This window comes from Bufo gargarizans, chromosome 2 (genome assembly GCF_014858855.1).
Source record: "Bufo gargarizans isolate SCDJY-AF-19 chromosome 2, ASM1485885v1, whole genome shotgun sequence".
Classification (NCBI taxonomy): domain Eukaryota; kingdom Metazoa; phylum Chordata; class Amphibia; order Anura; family Bufonidae; genus Bufo; species Bufo gargarizans.
Window position 1 is genome coordinate 468,624,442 of NC_058081.1, and position 19,087 is coordinate 468,643,528.

The 19,087-nt window shown below is 43.6% G+C and overlaps 1 protein-coding gene across 1 annotated transcript in view; it reads left to right on the forward strand.

Annotated features, from left to right (window-relative positions):
- CD9 (CD9 molecule) overlaps nucleotides 1-13,862 on the forward strand; it is a 30,728-nt gene extending 16,866 nt beyond the window's left edge. The window contains exons 2-8 of the mRNA XM_044281053.1: nucleotides 2,086-2,188; nucleotides 4,486-4,583; nucleotides 5,662-5,736; nucleotides 7,769-7,870; nucleotides 8,053-8,139; nucleotides 10,257-10,340; nucleotides 13,388-13,862. Of these exons, the coding sequence (XP_044136988.1) occupies nucleotides 2,086-2,188; nucleotides 4,486-4,583; nucleotides 5,662-5,736; nucleotides 7,769-7,870; nucleotides 8,053-8,139; nucleotides 10,257-10,340; nucleotides 13,388-13,453 (615 nt within the window). The 3' untranslated portion in view covers nucleotides 13,454-13,862. The remainder of the gene's footprint in view (nucleotides 1-2,085; nucleotides 2,189-4,485; nucleotides 4,584-5,661; nucleotides 5,737-7,768; nucleotides 7,871-8,052; nucleotides 8,140-10,256; nucleotides 10,341-13,387) is intronic.
- The last annotated feature ends 5,225 nt before the right edge of the window (nucleotides 13,863-19,087 follow it).

A 19,087-nucleotide genomic window follows, 5' to 3' on the forward strand; every position in this document is an offset into this window, starting at 1 on the left:
ACATATTTCTACCTCCTCCTCACATGATATTTCAGTCACATGAGGCTCTTTCCTTACTAATGTCATCACATGGTGGGCAGGTCACTACCTCCCTCATAACCAGCACACTCCTCTCCTGCTGCTCTCATTATTGCTATGGCCTTTCATAGAGTGCTGTTCCCGGCAGCTTCTCTTCTATTCTGTACACACCCTTCTCTGGATTTCCCATAGGTCTCGTTTACATGTTAGTGATGACGTTCGTGACAAGATTGTCCGTGTTTCATCCAAGAAAGCGTCTGTGAAGGGTCCATATTTGGTCCTTATGTCCTTTTTTTGCCCTCCGTGTGTCAGCCACTGTTGTGGTAAGGGAGGGTTCTGTGCCAGGTGTGAAATAGATCTATCCAGTGTGTAGACCTCTTCTCCCTTCCACATTCATGCCGCGGTCGGTTGGAAATATGTTGCTGTCAGCTTGTTGCTGAGGAAACATAACACTTTCCGTTTTCTGTGCCCAGAATTTCCAGTCGCTTCCTTTATCTCTCTTGTGTTGAGTGTTGTGTAAGAAGCCCTTGCAGACTTTAAATTTAGATACAGCCAGAACGATGCTTGTTTAGTTGCCTACAGAAGTATCTGAGATGGATCTTGAGCTTCCTGGTTCATGAGTACAATGCTAGAGCTAGTGCAACACTAGTGAGAGCAGGCCAAGAACTAGAAATAAGTATCATACTCTTGAATTAGTGTCAATAAGATTACAGGAGGTCATGTTCTAGCCTGATGTGGCTGTTTCAGTGTAACCCATCGCTGTTAGTCCCAGGAGGAGGCCGCGTGAGTGATGTGAAGAAAACTAGTTTGTGCAGTGATCTTGGCACCATTATTAATCTGCATTACGCCAAGAGAACAATGAGTCATCTTTGTCGAGGTAGAACGCAGATGTATCACCACTATTAGCTTAAAGGGCCACTAACCCCAAAATTGCCTGAATATATAAGCGCCACTGCTACAGTCAGTCACATATGTAAATAAATCCATGAGATAAAGTAGTAGTGATGGGGCAGAGACTTTTTATTTATTTTTATTTTTTAGACTTCTCGCGTTCATCGTATTTGAAAAAGCCCCTATAGATATTAAACTATAATCTGCATTTTAAAAGGCATTCATGATAGAAACCTGACGGATGCCATTATAGTACAAAGAGATCCGGCATTGTAGACTATTCTGCTGGAACAGTCCCGGAATGGCCTGATGTGGACATAGCCTTAAAGGGGGTTTTCCAAGATTTTTTTTATTGCTGACGACCTATCATCTGGATAGGTCATCAGTATCTGATTGGTGGGGGTCTGACATGCGGGACCCCCACTGATCAGCTGTTTTTAGAAGGCAGCTGCACTCCTGTCCCTGCGTTCACAAAGCACAGCGCCGTACATAGTATATCCGCTGTGCATGGTATTGCACTTGGCCCCATTCACTTGAATGGAGCTGCGCCTAGGCCACATGAGCGATGAGTGTGACCTCACTCTGCATAGGAAAAGCTGAGAAAAGGCCACAGCACTCACCAGAGCACCGCTGTCTGCTCAAACAGCTGATCGGCGGTGGTCCCGGGTGTTGGACCCCCACCAATCAGATACTGATGATCTATCCAGATGATAGGTAATCAGTAAAAAAAAATCTTGGACAACCCCCTTTAAGGCTATGTCCACATCAGGTTATTCCGGGACTGTTCCAGCAGAATAGCGGAATTGCTGTATCCAGCATAGTCTACAATGCCGGACCTCTTTGTACTATAATGGCATCCGTCTGGTTTCTATCATGAATGCCAGCTTTCTGCTGGAAAGATACCACTGCATGCAGAAGTTGTGTGTACTAATGGGTATAGGGAGCTCCACAGAAGGATCAGATGTGTTGCGTTCCAGCTCCTGATCCTTTTGTTCTCCCTGGAGATATCTCTGCACCAGCAGCGGCTTTCTCATCTCTCTCCTTACATTTATGGGGGGGCATGCTATGTAGTAATGTCTCTTTACATTTGTGTGATTGTGTCATTGTTACATTGCAGTAGAGAAGTCATTTACTAATGGTTATACATTATATTTTTTGCTGCCCCCCCCCCTCCAGCTTGCAGGAACTGCTGTTCTCGCAATAGGACTATGGCTGCGGTTCGATAGTCAGACGAAGACCATGTTCGAGTCGGATTCCAATCCAAGTTCCTTTTATACTGGTGAGTCTCTCATTCTAATGCTTCATTTAGACTGCCCAATTTTCAGGCAGATTATCCGGAGCGAACGTTTGTTCTGGATAATCGGCCCGAATACATCTGCGATAGATCGCCTCATAAACTAACAAAACGCTCATTCATGGGGTTCAAATAATCTTTGGTGTGGACACCTCAATCATCGTTTCTGGGCAGCGGATCATGATGTGAGAATTGTTGGGGGAGATTTATTAAAGTGGTGTAAAGGAAAACTGGCTTAGTTGCCCATAACAACCAATCAGATCCCACCTTTCATTTTTCAGAGCTCCTTCAGAAAGTAAAAGGTGGAATCTGATTGGTTGCTATGGGCAACTAAGGCAGTTTTCCTTTACAACATTTTGGTAAATGTCCCCCAATGTATGAAAACGATCCATGGGAGAAAAAAAATTGACATGTTAATTTGTCACTTGACCAAGGAGCGGGAGTGAAGCGCTTGCTATAACTCCTGCTCCGTGGTCTCCCGCTGGCTCAAATGTGCTCGGAATACTCACCTTTTCAGCAGGGGGCCTCCGGACACTCCACAGCACGTTCGTGGTCCCGCGCTGCACTGACGTCCGCACTCCATGACCTGACGCGCTGTGTGACGTCGGGCCCAGAGCAGCGCGAAACGATGAAGTGTCGGTGGCGGCAGCACCCCTGCTGGAAAGGTAATAGGGTGAGCTCTGTACACAGTGGCACTGTTCTCTGCAAGGAAGGCCCCGGCTCTGTGTCACTGACATTAAACATTCACGTACACTGAGCTGCAAAGTGGCCGTCCTGTAGATTGTTTACTTGAGCTGGATTTCCAATCGCCACAGAAGGCTTACTAAAGTGCTGCATTACTAACTAATGATTGACATTTAGACAGCAAATACGGAGCTGTCAGCAACCGCTGGATGAAGTCCTGACAAGCATTAATAACAGCGGAGGATGAGCGCAGTTATGAGACGTAAACTGCACTCCTGGATTGTATTTACAGTTCTCTGTCGCCCAGAGTCCCAGCACTCACTTCTGGGGGACCCCTGCCAAATGGCATATCTCAGATCTTCAGTAATGCAAATTGGGGGACAAGATTATAACATTACAGACACTTTGAGGGGCAGGAAAAGGACATGCTGACCCTTGGGGTGACAGAGTAATGACACTGGGTGACAGGACATTGATACATTAACACTTGGAGGTACAGGACAATCATACACTGACTCTTCAAAGGACAGGACAAAGATGTGCTAACACTTGAGGCACGAGACAATGACATGCTGACACTTGGGGTGACCGTGTAATGACACTTGGGGTGACTGATGGCACTGAGGGAGTGGAGCAGATGGCACTGCGATGGGGGAGTGGAGCTGATGGCACTGGGGGGAACGAAGGGTGTTGGGGACTGATGGCAGGGGGTCTGAGTTTTTATAAAGGGAAACAATTTATTAAGGGTCTATTCACACGTCCATGTGTGTTTTGCGGATCCGCAAAACACGGACACCGGCAATGTGCGTTCTGCATTTTGTGGACCGCACATCGCCGTCACTTATTAGAAAATGCCTAATCTTGTCCACAATTGCGGACAAGAATAGGACATGTTCTATTTTTTTCGGGAACGGAATTGCGGACCCGGAAGTGCAGGTACGCATTTCCAGATCTGGGCAGCACATCGTGTGGCCCCATAGAAATAAATGGGTCCGAAATTCCATTCCGCAAAATGCGGAACAGAATTGCGGAAGTGTGAATGGACCCTAATTCATTTTTTCTTATTAGAGTACTTGATTAATAGTAAAAAATAATCGGTAGAATACTCGATTACTAAAATAATGTGTATTAACCCCACTAAATGGGGTGAAAACGCAGTCAGATTCTTTAGCAGTGCAAGCGGTCAAGGGTCAACCTCAGATTTTTGTCTTCAGTTTCCACTGCAAAAATACACTTTTTCCAGTGTGTTTTTCCACCTTGTCAACGTCCCCTTACCCTGTGTGGGGCTCTCTGACCACCATAATAAATTAGTTCTAGACCCAAAAACGTGTTTGAAGGCAGAGTTTCACCATCAAGGTATGTTAAAAGCATACTGTATATAAACAGATTTATGAAAAGACCCTTCCCGAAATGCCATAAAAGTCCCATAAATGGCTCACTCTGTGACCCATTTTCACAAACTCCACCTCTTTACAGTGGGGATCCCCTTCCCCCACCTTCCGTGCCATTTCCTGACTTCTCTCGGTGGTCTGTGATTCATCATTGGCTAGAAAACATGACGTTAGAAGACGTTTCATCTCCTGTCTTTCTTCTTGTAGGAGTCTACATCTTGATTGGTGCTGGAGCCCTTATGATGTTGGTTGGTTTCCTCGGATGCTGTGGTGCAATTCAGGAGTCAGAATGCATGCTGGGACTGGTAAGTTTTTTATTTTAATTTTAATTTTTTTTTTGTTTCATTGATTATTGCTTAAGTAGCCATTCCTTTAATATGTGGCCATCAGATAGGCGAGTGTAGGAAATATAAGACTGGAGGGATCTGAAAATGATAAATCCGTCTTTAGCTACCATAAAGGAAGGGGTATCCAGATTCCCCCCAGGCAGTGATGTAATATTATGGAATTGCTTTGTGTGCCATTACCAGTTATTTGCATCTCAGTGTTTTATAGCCCATTGGAAGTCCCATAGAAGTGAAAGGAGCGAGTGCGCAGATGCGTGGTCACCTTTCCATTCACAACAGCCATGAGACACGGGTTGTGTGGATATCAGAAAATGTGAAGATGGGAATACATTTTTAAACAAACTTTATGATGTTAAAATAATGGTCTATTTTTTTTTTGTGTGGGGAGGGGTCTGGCTGAGCTCAGCTCATTTTGCGTAAAGGGTTTGTCCGGACACAACCCGATCTGCCCTCATTAACAATGAATGAGTGGAGCATCTGAGCTTTTTAAGCTCCAATGCTCCCCCTTGCCCTGCGCTGATTCTTACAGGGAAAGGGAATTTTCTTGAGATCTGGTGACATACCAGGCTCTCAATGGGTAAAGCTAGGTGGAGGCTTCCGCCTAGCAATGATCCTGGTGACCTCACTAATGGGCGGTCTTTAGCGCTGCTCTAAACCTGTTTGTACAGGCTAGGGCAGTGCTAAAGTCTGCCCATTAGAGCCAATGACGTCACTGGGAACACTGCTAGGCAGAAGCCTCCACCTAGCAGTATCAAAAGGTAAACCGCACAGGGCAAGCTCCTCTCATTCATGGTAAATGACTGCAGATCAGGTTGTCTTCAGTTTCATCTCTGAACCCAGACAACCCCTTTAAATAATGTTTAGCTGCAATACTAGGCCGAGCCAGTGGATAAGAGCGGCACTGTTGTCCCTGAAAAAGCAGGCTGTTATTTTGTAATCTCATATATTTCCAGGGTTAATGTCTGTGTGCTCTAGTTCATGCATTTGAAGATATCATGGAGCATTTCTATTTACTGTTCCTTTACGCCCCCCACAGTTCTTTGCTTTCCTCCTGGTCATTTTTGCAATTGAAATCGCTGCAGGAATCTGGGGTTTTGCCAATAAAGATAAGGTAAAAAAGCATTATTTCTGTCTATTCATTGGGCATGATGCAATAAATGAGTGTATTCTATAAATATTTCCTGGGTCTGCCTTTCAAAATCCTTCAGGATCCGTGAGAGCACTTAAAGAGGTTGGCCGCTTTCTGGCTACTTGTGACCAATGTGTATGTAAGATGACTATATGACCCTTACTAATATAACCTTTGATATTCTGTGCAGTTTGCTACATATCATAAGTCATGTCCCCTTGTTAGTCAGCTCTTCTATGCTGTCCACATGGCGGTCCTGTCTATAAGATGGCCGCTGATGGAGGGTCAGACACATCACTCAGCCTCCTCCATTCTGTGCAGATGGAAGATGCAGTTTATACAGAGGAGACATCACATGGAGGTGATTTGTCTGGTCACATGACCCTCCATCAGCAGCCATTTTATGGACAAGACCTCTGTGAGGACAGCACAAGCAAAGGGCATACATTATAAAATATAGAAAATGGCACAGAATTTCAACAAAGGCTATATTAGTGTCATCTAGTCCTCTTACAAACACATGGTCAACAGTAACCAAAATGGAGCATAATAAATGGAAATGGGGCTGATTTTAGGGTTTACCAAACGTGGCAATTTCCCATGGCTTCTTGAAAATGGGATCCCAAGATGCAATCTGAGGGTGAAATGGAAAAACCCTGAATATTTCTTGAACCGTATATACAGCACTGTTATGTTGTAGTATTATACGGACACCCCAGAATAGCAGGGTTTCTTGTGTGAGTACTTTATGGCGGAATTCAGGTTTGTCTTAGAAGTTTGTGGCTTATGTAGGAAGTGTATTTTAAGGAACATAAGGGTTGTTCACATGACCTATCTGTCATGTGGAATCTATGGCAGAAATTTGAGGCTGACCTCAGATTTTTTGAAGCAGACTTGCCGTTTGAACTGTCGTCCTTTCATGAAGTTAATCCGTGTGTGTTTGACACAAAATACTTGCCTATATCCACATGAAAAAAATGTGAATAAAAAAAAGCACAGAGAGGAGGCAGATATGTAGATATTGTCCTGATGAAGGGAGCCACACGCCCCTGAAACGCGTCGACTTCAATTAACCGGTGTGATAGTTAGAGACGGCCTTGCGGTTCGCCCGGCGTCGTTTCGTGGCGAACTTTGCATGTATTCTTTTACATTGTGAAGAACTTTGACACATCCATCGGGTGGTACAGGACAGCCAATTGAGACGTTTCAGCACATGGACATACCCCCTACCTTATAAATAAACCTGATCTGGTCGCCATTTTACATTCAGTGTTTTGCCAGTGTAGGGAGAGGTTGCTGTGTGGAGCAGGAACAGGCTGTTAGGGACACCAAACGCTAGCTAATAGGGCCACAAAAGTCATTTTAAGGACTGGTATAGGTGTGCTATCGATATGTGTGATACACAGAGTGGTTTGATATACTTATAATATACTTTTATAATGAGTCAAAAAACACATAGATCTATATAGTGATCACCTGGAAGTCAGGGGCTTACTAGGGCCATTTTTATATAGGGTAAGGTTCCGGATGGGCGGTCCATAAATTGCGGAATGCACATTGCCAGTGTCCGTGTCAGCGGTATATAGAGGGTCAAGCGTTATTGGAACAAATAATTTCTACTGGTGTGATATACCAGTCGTCCCCCCCAAAAAAGTGATTGAAGCGGGGGGTGTTATATACCAATAATATACTTTCTATATAGTGCATTTAGGGAGTGCAACAGGGCACATTTAAGAGAATTTCCCTTTAAGACGCATAAAAATATCCCCTGATTAAGACACCTATTTTTTGTTGGAATTTTTGTCATTGGTCCCCCTCTAGTATGTCACTGTCCATGTTGTGGGACTATTTGTGCACTTCTACTAAGTATTTGGTTCAAAATTTAATCACATTGATATATTGGAGTTAGAAAAGTTCATCTATGTTCCAGCAAAAAAAACATACCCGGAAGAAAACTGTGAAAAAATAGAAGTAGCTTATATTGTCATCTAATGTTTCTTTTCGTTCCCTATAGGTGGTCGATGAGCTGCAGAAGTTTTACGCAGACACCTATCAAAAATATTTAGTATCCAAAGAACCTTCGCTGAAAGAAACCATAAAGTCAATTAATTTTGCTGTAAGTTTCTTTCTCAAAGCCTGCAGCTCAATTCTCACACGACCCCCTTCCCTTGAGCGCTGTATCTCACTGTTTTATATATACTTGACACATTTCTTTTTATTTTCTTCCTTTTTGTGCTGTAACTATTATTTATTGTTGTTTGCATTATGTAAGTTTTGTCCTTTGGTTTTCTTTTGCAGTTGAACTGTTGCGGCTTGGGGGGTCCTGTTGAAGCTATGTTATCAGATACTTGCCCCCAGACTGGCTTGGAAACATTGAGTGCCCAGGTAAAGTATTGGTGATGTAATAATACTACCTTGTGAACATTATATTGGGCAGTTTGTGTTAAGAGTTTTATATATGGTGGTGCGTAGCCAGGAGGTTACTGAGAATAGACACCTTCCACCTGCTCCACTCCCTTTTCCATTGTCAGCAGACGCTGACAAGACTGTGTAAAGCTGCATTTACCTGAGCCATTATCCGTCCAGATTACCAGAAACAGACGTTTCCAACAATCTGCCATGTAAATGTGCTGATGGTCACCTGGTGATCCTGTCGTTCATGCAGGCACCACCGATAATAGCTTCTGGGCAGTAGATCGTTCTTTCTAAACAGTGATCTGCTGCTCAGAAACCATGATTCTTTATCAGAACGAGAGATCGCAATAGCGTCCTCATACAGTGAAGGAGATCACTACATGTAAATGTGCAGTCTCTTTCACTGAGCAAGCAGCTGTCGGGAAGGAACGCTAAATCTTTTATCTAAATCAATCCACCTCGAGTCAAGCTTTTATTACAAACGTAAAGCGTAGACACCCAGAAAATACAGGCAGCGTGCGACTCCAATATGGCCACTCCCAAGGGTAGGTTTTATCGGTACAACCATTAAAGAAAAAGAATGACCACATCACCATTAGTAGCATTCCAGCTAGTCAATTGGGTTAAAATCAGAGACTGGGGCTCATTTACTAAAGACTGCAGTAGGATGCGGAAAATGGATTAAGGGGTGCGTGCTTTTTAATACCTTAGTTGTTTGTTCTGCAGATACTGGAATGTACAATAGCTAGGAGCTGGAGTAGATTTCGGTTATAATTTCTGCCAGTGCTGCGCCCTTCTGCTAAGCTCTGCCTTTTTTTAATATATATTTTTTGCACAAAATGCTGTTTGAGCCACAATTTGCAAATATTTTTGGAAAAAAAGCATTTTGTAAATGAACCCTGTTGCCTTTAAGTGGTTGTCCAGAAGCTGCTCTTTGAAGCAACTTGTTACTGTAGTAGTAGTGACCTCCACCTCCATATTAGACTATAGGGAATTTCCCTTCATGCTTCCAGTGTGTTTTATGAAGTATTCCAAGTACCTGCTGTATATATCAAATCGCAAAAAGTGCCATCACTTGTCCATATGCTTGAATTCTTACACCATAGCTAGCTGTAGAATCATAACATTGAATGCTAAAAAAATTCTGGCTCTCTAGAGCCACCAGCCACCACGGGGGGGGGGGGGGGGGGGGTGTTATTGATTTATACAGCTCCCAGTGAACTCCGTAATACATGGGTATGAAGTATCCATATCGATTCGATACCGGGATTTGCTATTTACCGATATTAGGCTAGTATCACAGAACATGGCGCACGCTGCTCTCAGCGCGCTCTATGTTCCCTCAGCAGTACAGGGGAGAAGGAGTCACTCTCTCCCTCCCCATGTGCTGCTGCCACCAATGTGGAGAGAGAGAGGGGCGGAGGAGGGGAGGGACTGTGGCCACTGAACCACCAATGAAGATAAATAATCCATTAATACAGATACAGGAGGTTGGTGCCGGCGGCAGAATCACACAGCTGGCACCCGACCTCTGACGGGGAGCTGCGATCAGCGGCAGTTAACCCCTCAGGGGCTGCACCTGAGGGGTTAACTGCCGCTGATCGCAGCTCCCTGTCAGAGGTCGGGTGCTGGCAACAGCCTACTGTATTTGTATTAAATGGTTTAAAAACATTGGCGCAGTGTGCCCCCCCCCCCCCCCCAGTATTAAATCATTGGTGGCAGTGGCCACAGGGTCCCCTCTGAGCCCCAGCAGTGTTATCCTGGGGCTCCAATCGGTTACCATGGCAGCCAGGATGCTACTGAAGCCTTGGCTGCCATGGTAAGCTCCCTGCTGCTGTGTGTACTATGCACAGGGCAGCAGGGAGAGTGTTTGATGTCCTATTCACCCTAATAGAGCTGTATCAGGGTGAACGGCTTTTTTGGTGTTTTTTTTTTGTTCGCATGGTATCGAGTATCGCAATACTTTTTTATGGTATAGAATTTGAATCTAAATTTTGGTATTGTGACAACCCTAATCCATAGTTAGTTACTTGGCCAATGTGACCTGACTTTGTGGTGATTTTTTTTTTTCTCCCCCCATTTTCCAGAGTTGCCCAACTGTCATTGCAGAAGTTTTTAACAAGAAGTTTCACATCATTGGAGCAGTTGGCATTGGAATCGCTGTGGTCATGGTATGTATAGTTGGATATATAGTGGGGAAATCCTTGCCCTTAAAGTCTGTCACAGACTTTTCACTAATAAAAATACTAGCTTCCTCCCCTGACGTCACAGTGATGTGTCTCCATATCTTATGCAGGCGCTTGCACAGATCATATCCCACAAAGGGGAATGTAGTGCGCAGGTGCTGGAAGTGCAGCAGAGTTGGAAATGCATCGCTGTCATGTCAGGAGAGAGGGGATAGGGAGTAAAAATATCTTGGAAAACCCCTTTAAAGTTATTTTCCGGGACAGTCAATGGACACCCAAATGACATACAGGTATGTTAGGAATGCTTTTACCACGTACTGATGACCATTGCTGCTAGTTTTATTAGTGAAAAGTCTTGAATCGCTGTATATGAATATCTTAAAATATTGTTTTGCATGATTAGAATTTAATAAGACATGGGGGGTTTTCTTAGGCTAGCTGTACACTTAAAGGAAATGTGTCCCCAAAAATGTTATCTGCCAGTTAAAATCAGATAGCGACACACATCCTTTTTTTCCAATCTTTAGAAATTTTCAGATTTTATAGATTTTTTTATTCTATTTCCTGAACAATATTATGGGGGCGGCCATCTTCCTGAGATGTTCTTAACAGCATTTACAAAGCATTAAAAAATTGTGTATGGCAGCCCCACGGGCCATAGATACAATGGTCAGTAGGGACCTCACTGACTTCTATGGGAGAGTTTTCCAGGCATCCTCTGTGACCTGTGTAGAGGTCATTGTACAAGGAAAGAATAGATCAGCTTTGGCAATCGCCTATTGTGAATAGTGGATCTTGTCTTAGGCTACTTTCACACTAACGTTAATACTTTCCGGTATTGAGATCAGTCAAAGGGTCTCAATACCAGAAAAAAAAAAAAACGCTTCCGTTTTATCCCCATTCATTTTTAATGGGGACAAAACGTAACTGAACAGAACTGAATGCTCCAAAATGCATTCCGTTCCGTTCTCATACCGGAGAGAAAACCGCAGAATGCTGCAGTTTGCTATCCGTCCTGGGATGCTGAGCAAGACGGATCCATCATGACCCACAATGCAAGTCAATGGGGACGGATCCGTTTTCTCTGACACAATAGAAAACGGATCCGTCCTCCATTGACTTTCAGTGGAGTTCATGACGGATCCGTCTTGGCTATGTTAAAGATAATACAACCGGATCCGTTCATAACGAATGCAGATGGTTGTATTATCAGTAACGGAAGCTGAACCCTGCCGGATACAGCAAAAACGCTAGTGTGAAAGTAGCCTTATCTATACACAGAGGTGGTATCTTCTTATTACAGGCAGGTTTAGAATAATCTATAACTTCAGTAAAGTGATCTGTGCAGACCAAGAAGTGGCGCCAATTATTAGATTTAGTGGCCAGTGCAAAATCCCCCTCCAATCCATCAGTGGCGGTCGTGCTTGTACACCAAAGGAAAAAGCGCCAGCCTATTTGGTGGCCGGGACCGTAGGAGCACACATGGGCTAGTGCTTTTTCCTATAGTGTGCAAGCACAGCCACTGCTGCTGGATTGCAGGGTGGTCTGTAACCATGGAAACGAGCAGTGTATAAGGTGATGGAAAAATGAATCCAGCCAGCAAAGGAGGCAATATGAATAATAATATATTGGTAACTGGCCTTTTTTAACTATCTCTACATGATAAATGCTATTTGCTGAAGTGATACAACCCCTTTAAGATGGCCCTGAGCCATTTGTAGTCTGACTGGAATCCTTCCCAGAAACACGCAGGCTTGACTTTGCTAAATATGGATTGTTCTTCAGTGAAATAGTCCAAGATGAATATCTGTCACCTCTTGTCGCTTTTGATATTCTATTAAAAAGGAGGCATCCAACCTATCCGATCCGTGTTTCTTTGTGTAAAGGTCTACGACCCTCATTTACCTTTTATATACTGCCATGTCTGCAGACAGAAATGTCAGTGACAATGGTTGCTGGCCATACGTTATTTCAGAGGACAGTTATTATGCCCTGCATGCAGATGGAGAGCAGAATGTGTCCAATTCTATTCAGAGCGGTGACAACTAGTTGCTATGAATAAAATGCCACAGTCTTTTCAATGGGGTTGTCAGGAAGTGCGTTCCTAGCAACTGGTCCATCTCAGACTACCCCCCCCCCCCTTCCCACTCTACTTCCTGTATAGGAAAGATTACTTACCTGCTTCCTGGCTCCTTCCCCTCCAGACCTGCAATGCTTTGCTGGGCTCTCTCGCTTAAAACATGCGCTATGGCGCCGCCAGTAGCCAATCACTGGCCGCAGCAGTCGCCAGATGGTCATATGATCATTTGTTATGAAGTAGGGAGTGCTGGTCACTGCCGTAGCCAGGCATAGGCAGTAGGTGGCATCAAACCTGATGATTTTAGCGAGGGAGCCCAGCAGAGCATTGCAGGCCTGCAGGAGAAGGAGTAGGGAGCCTGCACCAGGAAGCAGGTAAGTAATCTTCCCTTTACAAGTCCGGCCAAGTGGGGGGTTTGCCAGAAATCATCCCATTCTTGCACAACCCTTTTAAGGCAGAAATCAAACAAATGTTCATCTCAAGACAGAATTACTACTGAACTGAGGTAAGTAGAGGGGTAAGGGAATTTCTGGGAAAACACATGGTCTGCCTTAGGGCTTGACCTGCTTTTTTTTTTTTTGTGGTAGCCTACACTCAGGATAGGCCATCACTAGATGATCAGTGGGGATCAAACACCCTGCACCTTGCCCATCAGCTGTTCGAGTGTAGCTCCTTTACTGTATGGTGCCAGAACTACACAGAACCATAAATTGTGTGGTGGAGGTACTCATTGGGAGCAGCACCATCAGTTGTGTGGTGGAGGTAGTCATTGGGAGCAGCACCATCAGTTGTGTGGTGGAGGTAGTCTTTGGGAGCAGCACCATCAGTTGTGGGGCTGTTGCCCTATTGGTTTACTTATTGGTGGGTGATAAAACTGGATAGATCATCAAATGGTTTTCTTGGAAAACATATTAGGTGGGGGACTCCTTTAACCTGCAGCCCTTTTGTCTTGCAGATTTTCGGAATGATCTTCAGCATGATTCTTTGTTGCGCCATCCGAAACAACAGGGAGATGGTATAATGGAAGTGTAAAGTCAACCAAAGCTTCAGAAGGGGGTGGGGGAGGGGATAAAGGGATGAAGTCAGTCTTAGTATTTTGAACAGCCTTTTCTAAAAAATAAAGTTGTGCTATATTTTTATTTTAATGCAAGGCTTTCTCATTGGCTTTATTGTTACATATTTTTTTTGCCTTTTTTATAAAACGCTCACCACTTGTCTGTATGTTTCAGATGTTCAACCAATGATACAAGGTACCTGATTTGTTGATAGGTTAAATTCTTATATATATATTGTATATCTACACAAGGCCATAGCTAGTTTATTCTGGTTAAATCTGTCTTTCGCTTTTCTTAAAATAATAATCAAAAAATGTATAACTTATGTTGAATATAATTTGATACCTAATTAGAAAATAAAAATCCTGTACAAAGTCAAGTCTTATCTGTCTACTTTTTATGATGACTCGTACCTGGCTTATATAAAATACTATAAAATTCCTTTAATCTGGCACTCAATAATCCAGAGTCTCATATTCCAGCATTCATTTTTAGTTTAAAGGGAACCTGTCACCGGGATTTGGGGTATAGAGCTAAGGACATGGGTTGCTAGATGGCCGCTAGCACATCCGCAATATCCCGTCCCCATAGCTCTGTGTGCTTTTATTGTGAAAAAAAAGAAGGATTTTATACATATGCAAATGAACCTGAGATGAGTCCTGTACTAGAGATGAGTCAGGGACAGGACTCATCTCAGGTTCATTTGCATATGTAGCAAATCTTTTTTTTCCCCACAATAAAAGCACTCAGAGCTATGGACTGGGTACTGCGGATGTGCTAGCGGCCATCTAGCAACCCATGTCCTCCGCTCTATACCCCAAATCCCGGTGACAGGTTCCCTTTAAATGGGACTTCATAGAACTGGGAGATCCTTATGATACTGGTCATTTACATAATTACACATACGGTAAGGCTTGGGGTTTGGGCTTTCTTTCTGAAGATTTTCTACCATAACAGTAGAACTTCTGTATACTTTTTTGTGAACATCTGATAATCCAGAATATCTCTAAAGTCTCATTGATGCCAGATTAAAGAAACTTTACTGTAAAGTACACTTTTATTGTCAGAAGGGTGAGGTAGATTTTTTTTTTCTTGAACATTCTTTTTTTTTTTTTCCTCTTCTCTTAGGATATAAGAGGTTCTTATTGTGTATAGTAAAAACTTGGGGGATGGGTCTGGGTGATGTGGTCATAATATGGATACTAAAATGTGGTTGCCCAGGATTAGAAAAACATGGCTGCTTTGTTCCCAAAAAAGGTCTATGGGTTGTGCCTGGTTTTGCATCTTTACTCTTTGAAGTGAATGGGGCAGAACTGCAATACAAATTTTTTAAAACATTTTTAACGAATTTTTTGCAGTGTAAAGCCCCTTTCACACGATCGAGTATTCCGCACGGGTGCATTGTGCCCGCACTCAATACTGACCCAATTATTTCAATGGGTCTGTGAACAGGAGCATTGGTTTTCACGCATCACATGTGCGTTGCCTGAAAGTCGCAGCATGTTCTATATTCTGCGTTTTTTCACCATAGAAGGGAACGGGGCTGTGTGAAAATTGCATCCCATCCGCAAGCAAGTACGGATGCAATGCGTTTTTTACGGATGGTTGCTAAGAGATGTTGTTTGTATACCCTCAGTTATTTATCACGCGTGTGCAAAATGCATTAAATCTCATTGCACCCGCATGATAAAAATGCGATCGCATACAAGAATTGCTTGCGAAATCATATGCATTTTTCACTGAACGCATCCACAACGCATCTGGACCTAATCCGCTAACGCTTGTCTGCAAGGGCCCTAAGGCCTCTTTCACACGACCATGACGGATTAGGTCCGGATACGTTTAGGGTGCCTTCAGTGAAACTCGCACCATTTTGCAAACGCGTTCAGTCAGTTTTGTCTGCGTTCAGTTTTTTCCACGCGGGTGCAATGCGTTTTGATGCGTTTTTCACGTGCTTGATAAAAAACTGCAGGTTAACAAACCTCTCCTAGCAACCATCAGTGAATAACGCATTGCACCCCCACTTGCTTCTGGATGCAATACGTTTTTCAATGAAGCCCAATTCACTTCTATGGGGCCCGGCTGCGTGAAAAACGCTGAATATAGAACATGCTGCGTTTTTTCACGCAACGAAGAACTGATGCGTGAAAAAAACCGCTCATGTACACAGACTCATCAAAATGACTGGGTCAGGATTCAGTTCTGTGTGAAAATCGCAGCATGTTCTATATTCTGCGTTTTTCACGCAGCCCTGGCCCCATAGAAGTGAATGGGGCTGCGTTAATAACGCATTGCATCTGCAAGCAAGTGCGGGTGCAATGCGTTTTTCACTGATGGTTGCTAGGAGATGTTGTTTGTAAACATTCAGTTTTTTTATCACGAGCGTAAAAAACGCATCAAAACGCATTGCACCCGCGCGGAAAAAACTGAACAACTAAACGCAATCGCAGACAAAACTGACTGAACTTACTTGCAAAATAGTGCGAGTATCACTGAACGCATCCGGCCCCAATCCACAACGCCCGTGTGAATGAGGCCTACACCATACATAAATTATTGTGCTACGTCCTTTTGCTATGCAGATGATTTGTCTTTAATTGGTATATATCCATTTTTTATCACACAGAAACTAAACTTTTAGGCCCCTTTCACACGGGCGAGTTTTCCGTGCGGGTGCGATCCGTGCGGCGAACGTATGGCACCCGCACTAAATCCTGACCCATTCATTTCTATGGGGCTGTGCACATGAGCGATGTTTTTAACGCATCACTTGTGCGTTCAGTTGAAATCGCAGCATGCTCTATATTGTCCGATTTCAACGTGACGCAGGCCCCATAGAAATGAATAGGGTGTGTGAAAATCGGATGGCATCCGCAAGCAAGTACGGATGCCGTGCGATTTGCACGCATGGTTGCTAGGAGACCATCGGGATGGAGACCCGATCATTATTATTTTCCCTTATAACATGGTTATAAGGGAAAATAGCATTCTGAATACAGAATGCATAGTAAACCAGCGCTAGAGGGGTTAAAAAAAAATAAAAAATTTTTTTAACTCACCTTAGTCCACTTGCTCGCGAAGCCGGCATCTCCTTGTGTCTCCGCTGCTGATGAACAGGACCTGGGGTGAGCTACTCCATTAAATAGAGCTTAAGGACCTTCGATGACGTCACTCCGGTCATCACATGATCTTTTACCATGGTGAATCACCATGGTAAAAGATCATGTGACGTACCATGTGATGACCGGAGTGACGTCATCGAAGGTCCTTAACCTGTATTTAATGGAGCAGCTCACCCCAGGTCCTGTTCATCAGCAGCGGAGACAGAAGGAGATGCCGGGCTTCGCGAGCAAGTGGACTAAGGTGAGTTAAATTATTTTTTATTTTTTTTTAACCCCTCTAGCGCTGGTTTACTATGCATTCTGTATTCAGAATGCTATTATTTTCGCTTATAACCATGTTATAAGGGAAAATAATACAATCTTCAGAACATCAATCCCAAGCCCGAACTTCTATGAAGAAGTTCGGGTTTGGGTACCAAACATGCGTGATTTTTCTCACGCGAGTGCAACGCATGACAATGTTTTGCACTTGCGCAGAAAAAATCGCGCATTTTCCCGCAACGCACCCGGCTCTTATCCGGGCAAAAAAAATGACGCCCGTGTGAAAGGGGCCTTAGAGTTTTTATCTTCATGCACACAGCCATGTCGACAGACCACTTCCATGTGCATTCTGTATTTTTTCTGATTCAGTACGGCCAAGCAGGAAAGAACATGTTTCAGTTCTTATTTTAGTGTGCTTCATCCGGAGTCGCTTCGTTCAAAACTTCGGAATAATACTGTGTGGAGATCTGTCTCCACATAGTATTAGAATGTATGGGCTCCCATTAGTCAAAGTAAGTTGTTTGCGAAGTTGCGCGTGACTTCGTTGAATAATTTCAGTAGTTGATTTTTAAAGTGGGAAAACCACTTTAAAAACTTGAAAACTAACTCTGCTTCGGTTCTGACTAGTACCTAGTTTTCCACTTTAAAAATCAACTACTGAAGTTATTTCACAAAGTCACTCGCGACTTTGCAAATAACTTGCTTCGGCTCATGGGAGCCCATACATTCTAATACTGTATGGAGACAGATCTTCATACAGTATTATTATGAAGTTTTAAACAAAACTACTTCAGATGAAGCATCCGAAGCTCGCTTCACTTAACACTTGTTATGATAGGTTAACATATCCAGCCCATAGAGTAATACGTGAGGAGCCCTAATTAGGTGATGTGCCGGGAGGTCCTCTCTAGACAGTAGAACAATTATGGAGATTCCAATTACTGTACATGTGATGATGCTTGCCTGGTGACTAGGATATCAAGTACTGCTTGTCACATTACATAACGCTTGTTAGAATTGAGGATGGGTTGTGTGGCCTGCTACATGATCAAAAGGAATCTGCCTTGCAGGGTACATTACTAATCTGCCCTTGGTGAGCTGTACAATAAGGCCTTAAGCACACGACCGTAGTTTCAGTCTGCATCCAATCCTCATTTTTGGAAGATCGAATGCAGACTTATTCATTTCAATGGGGCTGCAAAAGATGCGGACAGCACACTATGCACTGTCCGCATCTGTGTGTCCATTCCACGGCCTGCAAAAAAAGATAGAATATGTCCTATTCTTGTCCATTTTGCAGACAATAGGCATTTGAAACATACTGTGAGACCTGCGGAAGGGAAAATGGGGGATGCACACGGCCGGTATCTGTGTATTGTGGAACCGCTATTTGCGGACCCCTAAAATGGATACGGCTGTAGGCCTCATGCCTAAGTGGGATCAGGGCCACCAATCCCCCTGATCACTGCTAGCTATGCCTCTGTGTCTATGATAAATCCTTGTAAAGAATTTTTTTGGAGAAGGGGAAATGTTTGCCTCTATACAGCCAAACCAGAGCTGTAGGAAGGCAGATACCGGAATGAAAAAGCCCAGAAATGCCTTTCCTCCAAATCATGGAAATGATGAGTAAGAGCTGGGAGTCACCCGCTGTAGAGTGGAAACACATGTTTTCCTCTCCTGGAAGTTCTTTGAGCTGAACATGTAAGAGGCCCCAGGCACACCTGGTTTTACTTTTAACAAGAAAAAATATTACCGTATTTCACAGACTATAAGATAAACCCATGTTTAGAGAACGGAAAATAATAGAAATGAAGGTCGGAGGGGTTGTTCGCTGCTATTTTATTAAAAGCAGTGGTGACGTACCTAGATAAGGCATGTGACCACTACAGCCAATCACTGTACTCAGTGGTCAGGTGCCAAATCCCAGAACATCACTGTACAATGGCACAGTAGACCACTGAGGACAGTGATTGGCTGCAGTATATTATTCTTATATATATTTTTTTTCAAGGGCCTCTGTCATCAGATTTGTACCTAATGAAGCGGACTAGGCTGAGTTCACAATTCAGTTATTTCCATCAGTTTTTGTGAGCCAAAAACCAGTAGTGAAGCCTCCTCATAGATAAGGTATAATGGAAAGATCTGCACCTCTTCAGTGTTTTTGAGCCGCACCTAGTTTTGGCTCACAATAACTGATGGAAATAACTGAAGTTGTGA